The 17,042-nt window shown below is 38.5% G+C and overlaps 3 protein-coding genes across 3 annotated transcripts; 2 read left to right on the forward strand and 1 right to left on the reverse strand.

Moving 5' to 3' along the window:
- Positions 1–173: 173 nt before the first annotated feature.
- On the forward strand, positions 174–4,442 carry NEUTE1DRAFT_70967 (uncharacterized protein; the record flags this gene model as incomplete). The annotated part of the gene is made up of 4 exons (XM_009857223.1): positions 174–278; positions 682–1,127; positions 1,251–2,651; positions 2,709–4,442. 4 exons carry the CDS (start codon positions 174–176, stop codon positions 4,123–4,125), a joined length of 3,369 nt encoding a protein of 1,122 aa, XP_009855525.1.
- On the forward strand, positions 4,433–4,787 carry NEUTE1DRAFT_118567 (uncharacterized protein; the record flags this gene model as incomplete). The annotated part of the gene is made up of 1 exon (XM_009857224.1): positions 4,433–4,787. A coding segment is annotated over one exon (346 nt), but the record flags the coding sequence as incomplete, so codon positions are not given.
- Positions 4,788–11,245: 6,458 nt separating this feature from the next.
- NEUTE1DRAFT_51751 (uncharacterized protein) lies at positions 11,246–11,509 on the reverse strand (the record flags this gene model as incomplete). Its single annotated transcript, XM_009857093.1, has 1 exon — positions 11,246–11,509. A coding segment is annotated over one exon (264 nt), but the record flags the coding sequence as incomplete, so codon positions are not given.
- Positions 11,510–17,042: the final 5,533 nt, after the last annotated feature.

Here is a 17,042-nt window from a genome sequence, read left to right on the forward strand (position 1 = left end):
CCCCCCCCCCCCTCCCCCAATCTGGATGTTTTGCATCTTGCTGCCGCACTCTGCACTATCGCGCTGTCGAGATGGGTCAGGTCAGCAGCACGCCCGACGAGGGCACACCCGTCTATCTTAGAGACCAGAATCGATGTATGTTTGGTTTCCTTCACCTCCTCTCTCGTCTTGTCATGTCCATATCCAGTCGTCCTCTGTCTGCTTGCGCCAACCAAAACCACCACCATTTCGACACACGAATGGGAAGAACTTTGGTGGAATCCCTTCCTTCGCCCGTTGTGAGAGACGCGCCCGTCCCTGCATGTGTCCCGGCTGGCTGGCCTCGTGGCTGTCCCGCCCGCCGTCCGACCCCTCGCGCCCCGGCCATGCTGGCTGACACACAGTCTCACGATTCACCGAGATTGAACCCGAGGATTGCGCTGGATCTGCTTCTGCAGTTGTTGACTTAGCGCTGACCTGCCCTCCTTGTGTCTGACAGTATCCATCTCTTCTCTCGTCATCTCTAGTCCGCGAAAGCGCACCTCGATCAACATTGTTCCCAATGCATTCCCAGCTACACGAGCATCAGTATCTCGCTCCTTAGGCGACAACACCCCGATAGAGTTTGTTCAGGTGCGCAATGCCTCCCCAAGCGTGTGGCCTTCCAATCTCGACCCTTCTCCAAGCTGACAGGAAGACCAGGATACCGAGTCCACCGGTCCAGGTTGCCCTCCGGCCTTCTTACTCAAGCTCACAAACGATGACGAGCTCGTCTTTACCTTTACCTTCGTCGTACGCCAAATACATCAGGTGGTTCAGAATGCTGCCGGCGCCCTCGAGACCCTCGGTCTGACCGATACACAAATCAATGGTCTGACCTTTGTCTACGGCTCCACCCCCCGCGAGGTTGAGAACCTCCTTACACGCGAGTTCGAGGCCGACCCGAATCTTCACAAGAACGCAAACGTCGAGCTAGTCGGTGTTTATGCGACAGACGGCAGCCCCTCGGTATCGTTTGAGTGGACGTGGAAATGGAAGCCCCCCAAGCCCACAGAAGACAAGGGTGGCGGCTGGAGAAACTTCTGCAGCGTTTGTGTTTCCCCCATTGGTGGTGCTCTCTGGACAACTGCTGAAACTCTGCTTAGTTCGTCGAATACGATCCTCGTGCGCACAAACTGCACACCCTCGCTAGCTTTTCCTTCTTTGTAACGAGCAGTACGTGCCTGCCTCAACCCCCTATAACCCCCCCCTTTTTTTTCCCTGCTTACAAGAATTAACGAATCTCAAGGTTACTCGCCATGGCTTAGTCAGCCTAGTTCGCCCTCGCCTCCCCTTCTCAGCGTTCCCCCGAAAGGCAGAGCGGTCTCAGTGCAGACTTTGGGCCCTGGAATCGACAGCACATTGGAGCAGGATGAAATCTTCTTGGCATCTCCGAATCTACCCATGATTGATCAAGGTCCTAGCCTTCTCCCGCCCGGTCTTCAATCGCCCCAGCCGCCGCAAACCGTTAGAGAGCCCATCAAGGTCGATGTGCCATGTCCGAGACCCGGCGAGGATGTGTCGGTATCTGACGACGGGCCCGTCTTCCGAGCCACGATGAAGGCCCTGGAACAAAAGACGGGTAACATGAGAATGCAGATGAAGCGACTTATCAAGCGGGCCGAGCAAGTGTACGCCGCGCAAACGGAAGCCAACGACGCCTTTTTACAGTTTATGGAAGCTTTGAGGGACGTCTCGTCGACAAACGCCAACGCCGTCCAGCCCGCCATTGAACATTACTTCGACAAGATTGCCTGGGAAATTTTGAGGTTCGAGCGACAAAACACCCAAAATCTTCAAAAGATCGTAATCGACCCTATGAATAAGCTATACCAGTTGGATATCAAGCAAGCTGAAGCCAAGAAGCGTGACTTTGAAGAGGAGAGTAAAGACTTTTACGCCTATGTCAGTCGCTACTTGGGACAGCGACACGACTCTGTCAAGGCGAAACAGAGCGACTCGAAATACCAAACCAAACGCAAAAACTTCGAACTTAAGCGCTTTGACTATTCTTCCTTCATGCAGGATCTTTCTGGAGGCCGCAAAGAGCAGGAAATTCTCTCCCATCTCACAAAGTACGCGGACGCTCAAGCAAAGGCTTTTCTCACCACGGCCAAGAAGGTTGAGGGGCTCCTTCCACAGCTTGAGGCACTGTCAACAGAAGTTCAAGAGGCGGACAAGACGTATCAGTATCAACGACGGGAGAGAGAAGAGAAGAGAAGGCTGTTGGAGAAGGGCAACCTTGCTTATGCCGAGCCAGAGCCTCCTTCTACATCGTCCGGGCCTAGTCCTTCAACTGGCCAAAATGGAACTGCGTCCTATGGAGAGTCTGAGTTGGGTCGCGCTGACAGCACAGGATCACAGCTTCGGTCGGCCATCACACCAGGAATAGCACAACCACCACAAACCGATTTGTCCAGGTCGCCGGGGAGTCTTATTGGGCTCCCACCTCCCCTGGGTAGCCCGCAACAAAATACAAAGTTTCGGGGTATTCGGGACCTGGAAGAAAAGGATCCAAGCCAGTTGGCGGCGGACAAGAACATGACACAAAGGAAAGAGGGACTTTTGTGGGCTCTTAACCGGCCTGGTGGGCATGTTGATCCCCGAGCTCTCAACAAACAAGGCTGGCACAAGTGAGTAGTTTGCTTATCCCCACATTTCGTGGAACGACTGGACTGACAAAATTGCAGGTTTTGGATTGTGCTTGACCAGGGCAAGCTTTCGGAATACAGTAATTGGAAGCAGAGACTAGACTTGCACATGGATCCGATCGATCTGCGCTTGGCGTCCGTACGAGAGGCTCGAAACGCCGAGCGTCGGTTCTGTTTTGAAGTTATCACACCACAGTTCAAACGCGTATATCAAGCAACATCGGAAGAAGATATGAATAGCTGGATTATGGCTATTAATAACGCATTACAAAGCGCGGTGGAAGGGCGCGGCCTGAAGGATATGAAGCCGCCACCATCATCTATAGGACACTCGGATTTTGACAGGCGAGACATCGCTTCAGTATTGACGGGCAAGAGCTCGTCCATTAATCACCACCATCACCATTTCCATGGCCACAGCAACCAGAATCTGAGCCCGATCCCTTCTAGGAGGACGACTGTCGGTGCTCGCCCTAGCACAGCTCGTGCACCCAGCTTTGACGAAAGCCCAGATCGGCTCCTCCAGATGCTACGGGAGAACGACCAAGGCAACTCGTGGTGTGCAGACTGTGGCTCCAGCAACAAGGTCGAATGGGTGTCACTCAACCTGGCGATTATTGTTTGCATCGAGTGCAGTGGTATTCACCGATCTCTTGGCACGCATATCAGCAAAGTCCGGTCACTCACATTGGACACCACATCGTTTACACCGGACATTATTGAGCTCTTGATGCTCGTTGGAAATCGAGTGTCCAACATGGTATATGAGGCACGCCTGGACCCTCAACAGAAGCTGGTACCACAAGCTTCGCGGGAGCAACGACTTCGGTTCATCACGGCCAAGTATGTCGACCGCGCATTCGTCGAGCCAATATCCTCCACCTTGTCCCGGTATCCAACTGCCGAAGAGACCCTCCTCGCAGCCATCAAGAAGAACGAGATCCAACAAGTAATCTACGCCCTCGCGCTCAAAGCCAACCCCAATATAACGGACAAGTCTAGGGGTACACACGCCGTATATTTGGCCCTGGCCGCCGCCGACCCAGCCCCTCCTTCACCCAACCCCATGACCCCCTCTCCCTCTCCAGGCACCCCTGGGTCCTCGACCACGGGACCCGATAAACAGGTCCCATTTCCTGTCGCCGAACTCCTGATCCAGAACGGGGCCGAGATCCCCGTCGCACCGCCCATGTTTCCCCTCAGTCACGCCGCACAAACTTATCTTGAAATCAAGCGTGGCCGCCGCGCCCTCGTCGAGTCTATCGGGACCTCGGCGGTAACAACAAGCTACGGTTCTTCGTACGATGGCATTAGCGCGCTTTCTTCGGCTTCGGGTGGCGGGTCTGGCGCTGCTAATCTCGGCGATAGTAAGCTGGCAAAGGAGAAGGAAGCAAGGCTGCAGAAGAGGGTGAGTGCGGGCGGAAGACTGGCCAAGACGCCCATTCCGGAGCGGTAGAACGCGTTCGGACTGGGGTATAGCAGGATGGCAGTTCATGGAATCAAGGATACGTTAAGAGCAGGCGCGAGGGGAAGAAGCGCCAGTGCAAGTTGGAACAACGGGGTTGAAAGCCCGTCGATTAGAAAAAGGGGAAGTCTAAGAAGGAAAATCAGTAATGGGTTGAATGGGATGGGATGGGGGTATGATGGGAGTGATAGCAGCGGGGCTGGGGGTAGCGAGGATGGTAATAATGATGGGTCACAACTAGTATCAACACCAAAGCGAATCGGGAGCACGGGGAGTCTGGCTACTATGGCGGAAAGGAGTTTGGCGGCGGGCACAGGTGGCGACGGCGGCCGCCATGGGAGAAGCAATGGCGGTTTGTTGGGAACAATGGCGTGCGAAGTGCAGCCAGTGTGGTTGGGATCATTGGATTTGACACTGAGGAACCTTGGAGTTGGACTTGGAGAAGGACTGGGAGGTCTGGGATTTGGAGGAGTGGCGTCAGTAGCAGCAGGTGGTGGGAGGAGATCGAGTCGAAGGGTGTCGATGCAGTATCAATCTTGGTGACGCGTCTACCGTTGTTCTCTGCCTGTCTGCCTGCTTGTCTGTGTCTTGCCCTCCGAGTTCCGGCCTGGGTCCGTTTTTGTCTAGTCAAACCCAAGCTCTGATCATGGACGAACTTAGGGATAAAGTTTGGGTTTAGTGGCGGTGCTTTTTGGCCCCTCGTTTTGTTTTCTTCTTCTATAATTATGTATATTTCTCCTCTCCTGTCGTCGCCATGTCATGTTCACTGAGCCTCGTTTTGTTTAATGGGGGGGTTTTGTGTTGGTCCTTCTGTCTGTTTGGCGTATTGTCATGACCAACATCGACACGAGGAACACTTTATTGGGCATGATTTAACTCTAAAAGATAATGTTTTCCTCGCTTGCAGTCCTTTAGCCATTCGTAGGCGTCTTGGTGGCACTGGGTAAAATATATACATCGGACACGAGACAAAGCAATTGTGGTGAAGGATAGAAAATCAGTAGGCATCTCTTTAAGCGTGAAACGCGCCATTTTTTTCCCGACAGGGGTGTGCAGCCAGTCGGATCTTCTCCCAGACCAAAATCCACTATTTCGTGACATTGAGTTACTTAGCAGATACCACCAAAATGAAATGACAGACCAAAATTGTGATTGTTTCTACAGAATTGAAGCCATTTACAGATCCTCATCTGATATTAGTCTCTATCACATTATACGTTCTGACCCCAACCCCGGTCACCCCCCTCCCTCGGTCGCATCCCCCACACCGCCATTTCCCCATGCAACCAGATACCCTCATTCTTTTAATAATAACAACTCTACTAAAATGCTATCGATTTCATTCATTTTGGTCGCGATGAAGTCGCTGATCGATCAAGCACTCGATAACGTACGTAACGGACTATCTCAGCGTGCAGCAGCTAAGAAATACGGCGTACCGCAGTCTACCATATCCGACCGCGTTCGAGGCGTCCCCTCCCTTTGCGAAGTTAAAATACTATAATAAAGACTATCCCCAACCTAAGAATCCTTCTTGTGCAAATGGATATTGAACGAGGAGACGGCTGGCCGGGCTCCCAACCGTCGTTAAGTATTAGGGATTGTAATATCGATATTGAAAAGAGGAGGTGACAATGACAAGCTGGGCGCCCGTTGGATCGATCGGTTCCTAAAGTGCAACCCCGATATCAAAACCAAACTTTCCAAGCCGTTCGAGTCAGCCAGAGTTAGAGGGTCTACCTAAGAAGCCTTTACAAAGTTCTTCGACCTTCTAGAAGCCTAAATTTACAATAAGGGTATTATCTCCGCTAATATTTCGAATATGGATGAATATAGTCTTCAAGAGCTGGAATCAAAGGATAGTAAGGTGCTTAGGACTGCCCTAATAAAGAAGGTATACCTAATAACGATTGACGCAATGATTTAGGTAACTATTATCGAATATAGGACCGCTAAAGGTAAGAGGTTAACCCCCGTTATTATCTTTTCTAGTATTAACCTCTAGGGATAATAGTTCCCTAAAATAGACTACGAACTCAAGCGTTGGAAGTATAATAGTACCCCTAATAGATAGAGCAATTTAGAGATTACTTTATAGTAATTGAAAGAGGTTTATCTATTAAAAACGAAGTTAACTAATGATACTTAGCGTCTTTTAGTCCTCGATGAGCACATTAGCTATATAACCAACGGTTTCCTTATTGAGGCTTTTCAATACAAAGTTTAACTACTCTTTTTACCTTCCTATACTTCTTATAAGACCCAGCCACTCGACCATTTAGTCTTTTCAGCAATAAAATTATACTTTAAAAATCTGACTAGGGATTTCGCCAGTTTTCTAATATCTACATCAATAAATAAACAACGGTTTCTCCAGTGTTATTAGGAAGCTTTACGACGGGGAGTAAGCACTAGAAATTTTAAATTAGGGTTTAGAAAAATTAGTATATAATTAATAAATAGATTTATTATTCTTAACAACCCCGAGGCAATTATTCATAACAATACCTTGCCGGCCTAGCTATTACTACCTAAAACGCTACCTAGAAACGAAATATCTAAAGCTAACCGGGTTTTTAAGACTCCCCAAAAGTCGAAGGATATACTAGGCAGTATTTACAATAAGTTAACTGCTATTAATCATAATATTAGGACTATCTACACTAAAGTAGCCAAAGTACTTAATAATAAAAACGCTAAACTCGCTACTAAGGATTACTAAATTTAGTATTTATAAACCTAGTTAGAATTAATAAAGCCTAGGGGTAAAAGGAAGGTTAAAGAAACGGGCGACGATAAATTTGTACGGGTAGAGGAGATAATTGAAGCTTGTGATGCCTTAAAGGAGGGTCCTAAGCGAAGGAGGGTTACTACGGTAACGATGACGACGAGACCGCTGTAAGAGTTAGGGAGAGCCCTCCAGCCAATACTCTATATTATTAAGGAACATTAGGAATAAGATCATAACATTTTGAAGCGTTGAAATCTCTACAAAAGTGGCCAGTTTACAATGTTATCTGATTCCTAGTGATGAAGTTACATGACCGAGGGTGGGGGGTGACCGGGGTTGGAGTCAGCACGTCTAACCCCCGACGACAACCTTCAGCGGACCCGCCCTACAATTATGTGGGTCTCCCCTCCTCGAACTTTTGTAAGAGGAGGTCTGTTACTATTTTGCGCAAAAACGCCGTCGGCTGCAGAAACTCCTATACAAACTCCGGATTTTAGATTTATATATTTCTTTATAATAAAATAAAGAAAAATAGCAAAAATAAAAATATAGTACTTGGAGGATGGTCTTTTCGAGCTTTTTCTAAATATATAATTTTTATAAAGCTCGGACCACCCGTTATAGTAATGCAACCTTAAAGGTAAACCTTCGTCGGCTGCAATTGCTTTAAAGCTTTTAGATACTCCTTATTTTATAGCTTAGAATTGATCGTATAATAAAAAAAAACATATGTTGAGGATGGCTTCAACGAGACGATTTTAATGGTATTATTTTCATAGCGCTTGGCCTACCCGTTGAAGTAATGCAACCTCGAGGGGGTAGTATTCTATTTTTCTACTTTTAGATTCATTTTATTTTTAGCGTTATTTTTAATATAATGAATAAACTATTTATACGTAGATAATGGCCCTGATAAGGCGGTTCTAATGATACTACTTTTATAAAGCACGGATTACCTGTTGAAGTAATGTAGCTTTGAGGGGGTAAAAGCTTCAAAGTTCAAAGCCTTGTATCTCAATGAATATTAATTGTAGAAGAAAACTGAGACTACTATTAGAACCGGAATAAAGAGCTCTATATAAAAAGTACTCCTTTTCATTTGTCTTAATTTTGTTGGATTTTTAATGGATAATAATGCTTGGTTATTCTTCTGCAGCTGATGGCTAAAAAGCGTAAAACACGTTCAGACCTGCTACCGTAAAAATAGGGAGTGGGGTCGGGGGGTGGGGTGGGTTTTGGAGGTGTGGGTTATAAGAATTAAGACTAATCTAATATATCCTTCTTAAAGTAAATATTCTAATCAATATAGTCTTACTAGCACTACTTATTCTTCCTATAAATAGGGATCTTACACCTCCCACACTTATATACCGTACGTATACAGGGTAATTCCTTTATTGTAGGAATAGCTTTACCTCTCTTCCCCATTTAGTAACTCGTTGCCTTCTTAACTTTAGTACTTATATATATTCTATATTGTAGCAACCTACTAACCTTCGCCTAGTAGTACTCCCTATTATCCCTTTTAATAGAATATTTGGCATCCTAGTCCTTTGTTTTGTAAAAACGCTAGTTAGTAGCCTTGGCGCCGAAGGTATACCAAAGTTTATTAATTAGCTGTGTACGGAAATTTCGGTGTTGAGTGTTGGGTATAGATTTAAAAAAGATTTTATAATTTTTAATCCGCTAGATTAAGAATATGTTAGTAACAATAACTTTAAGATAGAAGTTATAGAATAATACTATTTATAGGCCCCTTCGGTAGCGATGCCTATATATATTATTAGTATACAATTAATTATTAATATCTATACTATGTATATATATATTGTATACCTAAATAACCTTTAGAACCTTAATAACTATAATGCTTATATTATTAAAGATATCCCTTATTATCTCATTCTTAGTCGAGTACTATTATTTAATTTCCTTAGTATTTATACTAATACTATAGGGATTAAATTATATAAATAAGAAGTTAATAATTTAATAGTTTTTAACTAATTAGTATACTATATTATTATTAACCTTCTAATATATACGTTTATATAGGATTTTCTCTTTAGTATTATTTATCTCTTTAAGGCTAGTAAACTCTTTAGGGATGCGATTCTTATGGATTATATTAGTAATAATAGTATTGTAAGTTTAAAGGTAGCGAGTAAGGGCCGCGGTAATAAAGAGATTATTATAAAAAATATAATATATAGACGAAGGAGGGGGAGGGGGGAGTATAGTAATAAGGTAAGTAACGAGAGTTTGTATATCTCTAAGGTTTGCTTATTAAATATTAGTAAATATTATTTACTAGCAATTTTGTATAGGGTTAATATAGTATTTATATAGTGTATTAAATTGATAATTCTCTTTATATTATTATAAAATAATTAGTAATAAAAGTAATTGGTAGAAGTAATTATTTATATTTTAATCCTTATATTAGTAGGCTTGCTAGGGATGGTTATTTTAATTGTACTTCTGCCGGTATAATATATTACCTTCTCGTCGACGGCGATATTTTAAAACGGTTTATAAATTTCGTAGTAGAGTTTTATAACGTGCTTATTGAAGGTGTATATTCTCTCTTAAAGAATTGTCGGGCTATTGTATCCGTTAAAATCCTAATAGTAAAAGCGGCGCGTTAATATTTCGAATTTGAAGAATGGTATTTACTTTGTAATGGGGTGTAAGGGGTAATTAGGCTTCTCCTTCTAATATACTTTCAAATTCGGTTTAATATAGAGCTTAATATGGAAGATAATTGCTATTATTATATAAATAATAGCGCACTCTAGGAGTATGTATAAATATTATAATTGAATAAAGTATAATATTAAAGAAAGAGGGTATAGCCGAAGGCTTATACTAGCGGTTGGGTTAATATACTTAATCGTATATCGCTTCCTTATCTAATCTAAAGTAGGTTAGCAACCCGCTACTAGTATACGCGGCCCTATCAGGCGGTATGCTCGTACCGCAAGTACTAGCCCAGTAAGTAGGATGCTTACTATAGGCTAGAGTTATAGCAATATTATCTAATATTATAGATCTAGCTAATCCGGTATTAAATACCGGAGTATAGGAAAAATCCCTTACTATCCTTAATAATTATTACTAGTTCAAATCCTTTAGTATCTCAATCTAGCCTTATTTCTTCCTCCGTACTTACTTTTCTAGTATTTCTATTAGTTGCGGCCGTCCTCCCTACCGTTACTAGTACTCTTTAATTAGTTCCTTTAATTTATATAGTTACTATTCGCTTCGCTATTTATTATAGTACGCGCTATAACCTTTTTACCTAATTTAATATTTAAAGCCGTTTCCTACCTTATTGAATTCGTATAAGACAATACGCTCTACTTCGTAGAACTTGCCTTCCTCGAAGCTAGAAGGTTGGGAGTCTTCTATTGGTCCGGGCGGGGGAGCGGTGCGGTTAAATAGGTTGTTGGATGGCGCGGGGGCTAAATGCGCAATTGAGACTACGGGATGAATATTTATAGTTGAAAGTAGGTCTAAGTAGTATGCTAAACGGCCGACGCGTTCTAGGATCTTAAATAGCCCGGTTTATTATTATAAATATTTTTTGGGGGGTCGGCCCGGGAGATAATAGCTGTAATGTAGCCTTAATAGTATTATATCTCTTAGTTTAAATTCGAAGGGTCAATAGCGGGCATTATATTATTTTTTAATTTCGTTAGTAGTAAAGTTTATAGTTAGTTAAGCATTTTATCTTATATATTCTTATAGTACGGGTAGGTTAATGTTAGACTTTGGAATATTAGTTAGGAAGTTTAATAGTCCGGGAAGTTTAAAGCCAAATAGTAGTTCGTAAAGGGAGTATTTGGTTGGGTCGGTATAAATATTATTAAAGTTCTATTATAGAGTTAGTAGGAGGTTTATCTATAGGGAATCTAAATTATTAAAGTAATAAAAGCGTATAATTACCTCTACTATTTAGTTTTTTCTTTTAGCTATTCCGTCTATTTACGGGTAATATACGGTACTTATTAAAAGCTTTATTCCTAAGGTCTACTATATACTCTTCTAAAGGCTTAATGTAAATTTCCTATCGTAGTCCAATATAATACCGTATAGTATACCCTAATTATATAGTATTAAAAAGTATATTAATACCTTTCCCTAATTTTCTACTATATATATCGAATATCCTAATAAGAGGAAGGTCCTCTTAATTATTTTATTGGATACGGGTATAAGATAATTGAATTCTAAATATTTTCGTAGGGCCTATAGTGTGTAGGCCTTAGTCGTAGGTAATCCGATAATAAAATTTAGGGCGATTATCCTTATAGGTAGGTAATCCTCTTTTTTTAGCCTAATATGTTAGTATTCCCCGTTCGGCTGGGTTTAACTTATCTAATTGAGTGTGTACGCTAGATAGTACTCTACATACTTTCTTACTAGCCTTATTTTATTAAATATTATTACATTTCTTAAATTATATAGTATTCTATTTCGTCCGAAGTAATACTTATTATTATAAGTTATTTCAAGTATGTTTTTAACTATTTGTTTAGGTATATATAAGCTTCTTATTCTATTGGGGTAAATATTATATAATAGTTTATTATAAAGAACGAAAGGTACTCCCCGCCGAACGAAGCATTCCTTACCGTCCTCGGTATAGTTTAGCTCTTACTTTTCTAGGTCGTTAATAATAAGTTTAAACTTCTTATTGTTATTTAATTCTATTCTAAAGCGGGCTTTTAATTCGTTATCTATATAGGTTTTAAAGAAGGTTAAGTACGCGTCGTTAGCCGGTAGAGTTTCTATAGTTAATTATATATTATTTAGTACCAGTTCCCCTTTATATCGTTATTTTATATCCCCTTTCGTTTTAAGCTTTAAAAGTATATTTAAAATATAATTGAATTTACCTAGTAGGTAATATACTTTCAAATCGTATTGCAATAAGTAAATAGAGGCGTTTATTAGTCTTCAATTTGCCCTATTTGTCGAGGAAGTGTTAAGTAAGGTTTATTTAATAATTCCTTTTATAATTAAATAGTCGGTTAGGACTATTACTGGTAAATTCGAAGAATATAGTATAGTTCTTAGGCGTTTAACGGCCTATACTAGGCAGGCGACCTCTAATTCGGATAGTCCGTAGCGGAATTTAGCATTAATTGAGTATTTACTTAAGAATATAATTAGGAATATTTAGTTAATTAGGATCGGTAATCCTAGTTCCTAAATAAATCTATCCTTTATATAGAAAACTATAATACCGAACTTTCGTTTAAGAGAGCCGTCGATTTGTAAGAAGAATTATTTATTAGGGTTGTAATAGAATAGAATAGTAGGGTTATCTTTGTAAATAATTTCTTATAATAATTCGAATAATCGGACTTTATCCTCTATAGGCTCGTAAAAAGTCTTTTAGTAATAATTAATCCTTTTCGCTAATTTACTAGCTTCAATTTGTCCGGATTTTCGTCCTTTTATTAGGAGTGCGATTTTACGCTTTTATAATAGTTTAAAAATTTAGGCGTAATAGGGGATTAAATGTCTAATAAAGCTACTACTTCTAATATATTATTCTAGTATTCTTAATTACTTAGGAAATTGCAATTGTTTAAATATTTATAGGCGGTCTATTGTATTTAATAATCCTAATACGTCTATTCTGAACTTTAATAATTCTACGTTTGGATAGCCAATTTAAGATTTTTTAGGTAAAAAATTAATATTTCTATCTATAAAGAGTTGGAAAATCTCTTTAAGGTAGTATAAGTAATCCTTAACTATATCCGAGAAAATTATAATATTATCGATAAAGGTACAATAGAATATAGTAAAAGGGGCGAGAAGCCGGTCTATATACTATTGTATATAGGCTAGCGTATTTTTATAGCCTATTAGTATTACGGTCGGTCTTTCGAAACCTTTTAGGCTTATTAGTATAAATTTATTTCTATATAGCGGCTATATACCAAATTAGTAAAAGAATACTATAGCGTTAATTATTGTAATTTAGACTTTCCCTCGTAGTATAGCAATTACCTCTATTTATAATAATAGTAAGTAATTATTAGGGATTAATATTCGGTTAAAATTCCTTAAATCTATTACTACCTATACTTTCGGCTTACTGTAGACTGTTCGTTAGACTACGAAAACGGGGTGGGCGAAGGGAGTTATTTGTATTACTTATTCTATTTTACCTTTCTTATAAAGTTTATTAAAAACTTCATTTAAAATTTCCCTATTTTTTCAGCTAAGGGGGTATAACTATAAGGCTACCCGCTAATTTTACTATCCTTCTACGAGGGGTACTCTTATTAGGTCCTCCGGTGGTTACTTAATTAATTCGTTATTTTACTATAGTTTAAAGAATTGTTTAATAAGGGCTTTTAATTTATTTACTATAATAGGGTCCTTAGCGTATATATAAACTCCTTTATTTGTAATGATCTCTAGTATATTAGTCGGTATTCGAATTCCTAACGTTAATTACTTTTTTAGAATTCGGGGTTTTGTATAATATTCCGCGCTATTAAGAGCAGTATTAAAATTAAGTATTAGGTCGGGTAATTGGGCTTGAGGTTGTACGGGTACGTTGAAGATGTTTTTAGAGTTTTAGATTATATTAAAAACGTTATTAATAAGAGGAATACCTTCTATTATTAGTGGGGGCTTAATTAGGATATTTGCAACGTCCGTTCTAGCTTTAACCTTCCTATTATTTTACCCAGCTTTATTATTATTCGTAGTACCGTTAGTAATTGTTCGGATTATACTATAAAGTTTAAAGGCAGTATTTAGGATAATTGTAACGGCCGATAGAATTTTTATAAGTATTGGGTCAATTGCTATTAAATTGGCAGCGATAGTAGCTTAGACTCCAATTATTCCTCCTAGGGTAGTAATAGTTGCGCCGATAGTTATAGCCTTTATAGCTTTTATTTAAGTTATTATAAAGTAACTATAGTCTTATATTTCGGCTATCTCGCCTACTTTAGAGTACTTTTCAACTACTAATAGGCCATCTAATATATTTATTAGCTTAATTACTTTGGGACTAATTGTATTAACTATTATATATATTACCGCGTTGTATTTGGTAATAAAATTAAAGTTGCGGTCCTTAGGAAGGGGCGTATATTCTATTAGTAGGAATGTCTCCTATCCTCGCAATAGGACTACCTTCTGTATTGTAGTAATACGTCGTTTATAAAGTTTAATTTTAGTAAAGTAATTGAAGTTAATATTAAAGTTGTTTAGTAATTAGAACGTTATACGCTTTATTACATTGTCGATTGCTACTTCGTATAGGAAATTAAAATTATTATTCAATAATAGGTTAGGCTAAAGGTTCTTAAATACCTATTTTAATTTAATAAATCTTATTATTATTGGCCGCCTATAGTTATCGAATCCTGGAAGGTAGAAGGTAAACGTTGCCTAATTTATAAGTTCTTTTAACTTATTCCTAATACCCGAAATACAATTGGCGTAGGGTTCTAGTATATACTCTAGTTAATTTAGGAAGTATCAACCGATTATTATTCTTCCTACGCTATTATTTATATAAATTTTAATTAGAGGGGAATTTAGCTTAGGTTTCGCTTTAGCTAGGATTCTTATGTACGTAAAGCTAAATAAGGGGTTTTTATCGAATTCCTTCGTAATTTCTACTAGGGCCTCCTTTATTTAGAATTTTATAATAATATACTACGTATTATTAGGGTCTGCCTTAGGGTTATTAATTTAGGGTTATTTTAGAAGGAGGACTATTTCTAGTAAGGTATTTATTTAAATATTGTTAGAGTCTGTAGCTAGGCCGTTAATCTTACCTTTGTCGGCTATTAAATATATCTTTAAGTATTAAAATAGTCTATTCTTTAATTAGAAGACCCTATAATAGTATTTATAAGTCTGGTAATATAATTTATTAACTTTAATATTAATACTTTCCGCCCTAGCGGCGGGGTGCGGCTTATATATACGAACGTGCCAGTAGGTAGCGAGATTGGAGTCGAATAACTTATAGTATTTATAATACGTTAAAGCGGTTTTTAATACTATACATACGGAGTTTTCTCTTTCCTAATCGCTACGATTATTATTATTTGAGGATTGTAGGGCGGGGGATCTATCGTCTTTAATATAATAGGCTTTATCGTATAGTCGGTAGTGTTATAGGGTTAGCCTGTGTGCTTTATACCTAGTGCTAGCGTATAGTAGCTTTTAAGACTACTGTACGCTATTATTATTACCGGCTACTATTATTGCCAGTAATTAATTAATTAGAACGCTACCTACTATAAGTCTATAGACCCATCGGCGGTCGCCCTTATAAGGCTAACCTTCTAAGTATTCGGCTATATACTTCTCTTCCTTTTTCCTTCGTACAATTACGTATATTTATTAAAATGGTAAGAAAACTACAACAACAACAACAACAACAACAACACTACTACAACCAATACAACGCGTAAGAACCGTAGCTCTTAACTATCTAATTAGGTAGAGTAGGGGGTAATTTTTAAACCTTTCAGGTAGTCGAAATAGGAGGCACTAAACTAAATAAGGCTTATTAAAGTCCTGCATTTATCGAATAGTTTAATGTTTAGTCTTTATTAATAAACGAAGGTAGTTATCGGATCTTTCGGTATTTCTTTCTTTCAGGTAGATAGAGAAACGAGTAAAAATTCCCCTAAGAGGGATAAAAGATTATTCAATACTCTAAGCAAATAAAGACGGATAATTAGAGATTATTAAAGATCGTTTTTATAAATTGAGAATATATAATTAAATTAATAATTTAATATAATAGATATTGTAATGATTCCTTATTTTATTTTTTTATTATTGGATGTCTTATTCCCTATTCCTTCTACTCTCCTTCTTTTGCTATCCCTACTTTTCTATCTTTTTTAATCTATTATCTTATTAAACCAATCCTTTATATTCCATCTTTCATTAATATTAATTATTCAAATCCATTCAATCTAGTAAGTGCATTTCTAATCTATATACCTTGCTAAAAATTTGAAAAAAATCACTGTAGAAAACTAATATATATATCCCTAAATACTATCCCCAAATCAAATCTTCCCTTTGAATCTATAATAGGCCCCCTGAGCAGACTCATCATTACATATATATATATATAATTAGCGCCTTCCTCCATTATTCCCATTCCTTCTTCCCTTTATTTAGAGTATCGTTAAACCTAATTATATAGATTTGTTTGTCTACGTAGTCATTGATATCTTCTTCGTTGTCCTTATCCCGCTAATCTTTAGTAGAAGGAGGTATACGAAAAAGGCTATTAGCAACTATATTCTTTTTACCGGGGATATATCTAATTTTAAAGTTAAATAAACAAATTTAGGTAATTTAGCGCATAATTATTACTCTAAGGATATTAGATACTATACCTTTTAGTTAATATACTATAATTTAAGTCTCGGTTTTAATTACGAAGTAAATACTAAAGAGATATTACTTTAATTGTTTCAAGATATAAAGTAGTCCCTAAAGCTTTCGTTTAGTAGCGTTATATCTTTTCTCAGCGTTTAATTAAATTCCGCTCTTAAATTTATATAGATAGCGCTAATTATTTAGGCCGACTTATTTAAGGATAGTACCCCAACCGATTAATAATATATTTACTATAAGAAAGATTAATCTATACTAAGCGTTATTATAAATAATAAGTACGAAATAAAGAATTAATAAAACCTTATACTATAAGTACTCTAAAGTAAATTATTTATTCTTAGTCTATTATTATTTAATATTCTTCTTCAATAGAGCGTAGAGGGGGAGGGCAATTATACTAAAGTCTTTAATCTAAATACAATAGTACCTAATAATCCCTAGGAAAGTTTTCGGTTACTAGAATTCTTTTCCTTTTTATTTAGTAAGTTTATAATTAACCTATTAAAGGATTTTAGAAACCTTTTTTAGAGATAGTCGTAAACCGTTGTCTGAATAGAGGTACTCTACGAATTCAATTTCCGGCTAATACTATTTGGATTTTTCTACTATAACGGTGCAATTATTAAGCTTGATATTAATTAAGACTTTATTAATATTAATTAAGTAATTAAAGATATATTTGCGTATCCCAAATCTAATTTCGAGTCTATTATAATCTATAATAGCTAATTTAATATAAATATTATTTAAGTAGGGCCGATAA

The sequence above is a fragment of the Neurospora tetrasperma genome (genome assembly GCF_000213175.1).
Source record: "Neurospora tetrasperma FGSC 2508 unplaced genomic scaffold NEUTE1scaffold_81, whole genome shotgun sequence".
NCBI lineage: Eukaryota > Fungi > Ascomycota > Sordariomycetes > Sordariales > Sordariaceae > Neurospora > Neurospora tetrasperma.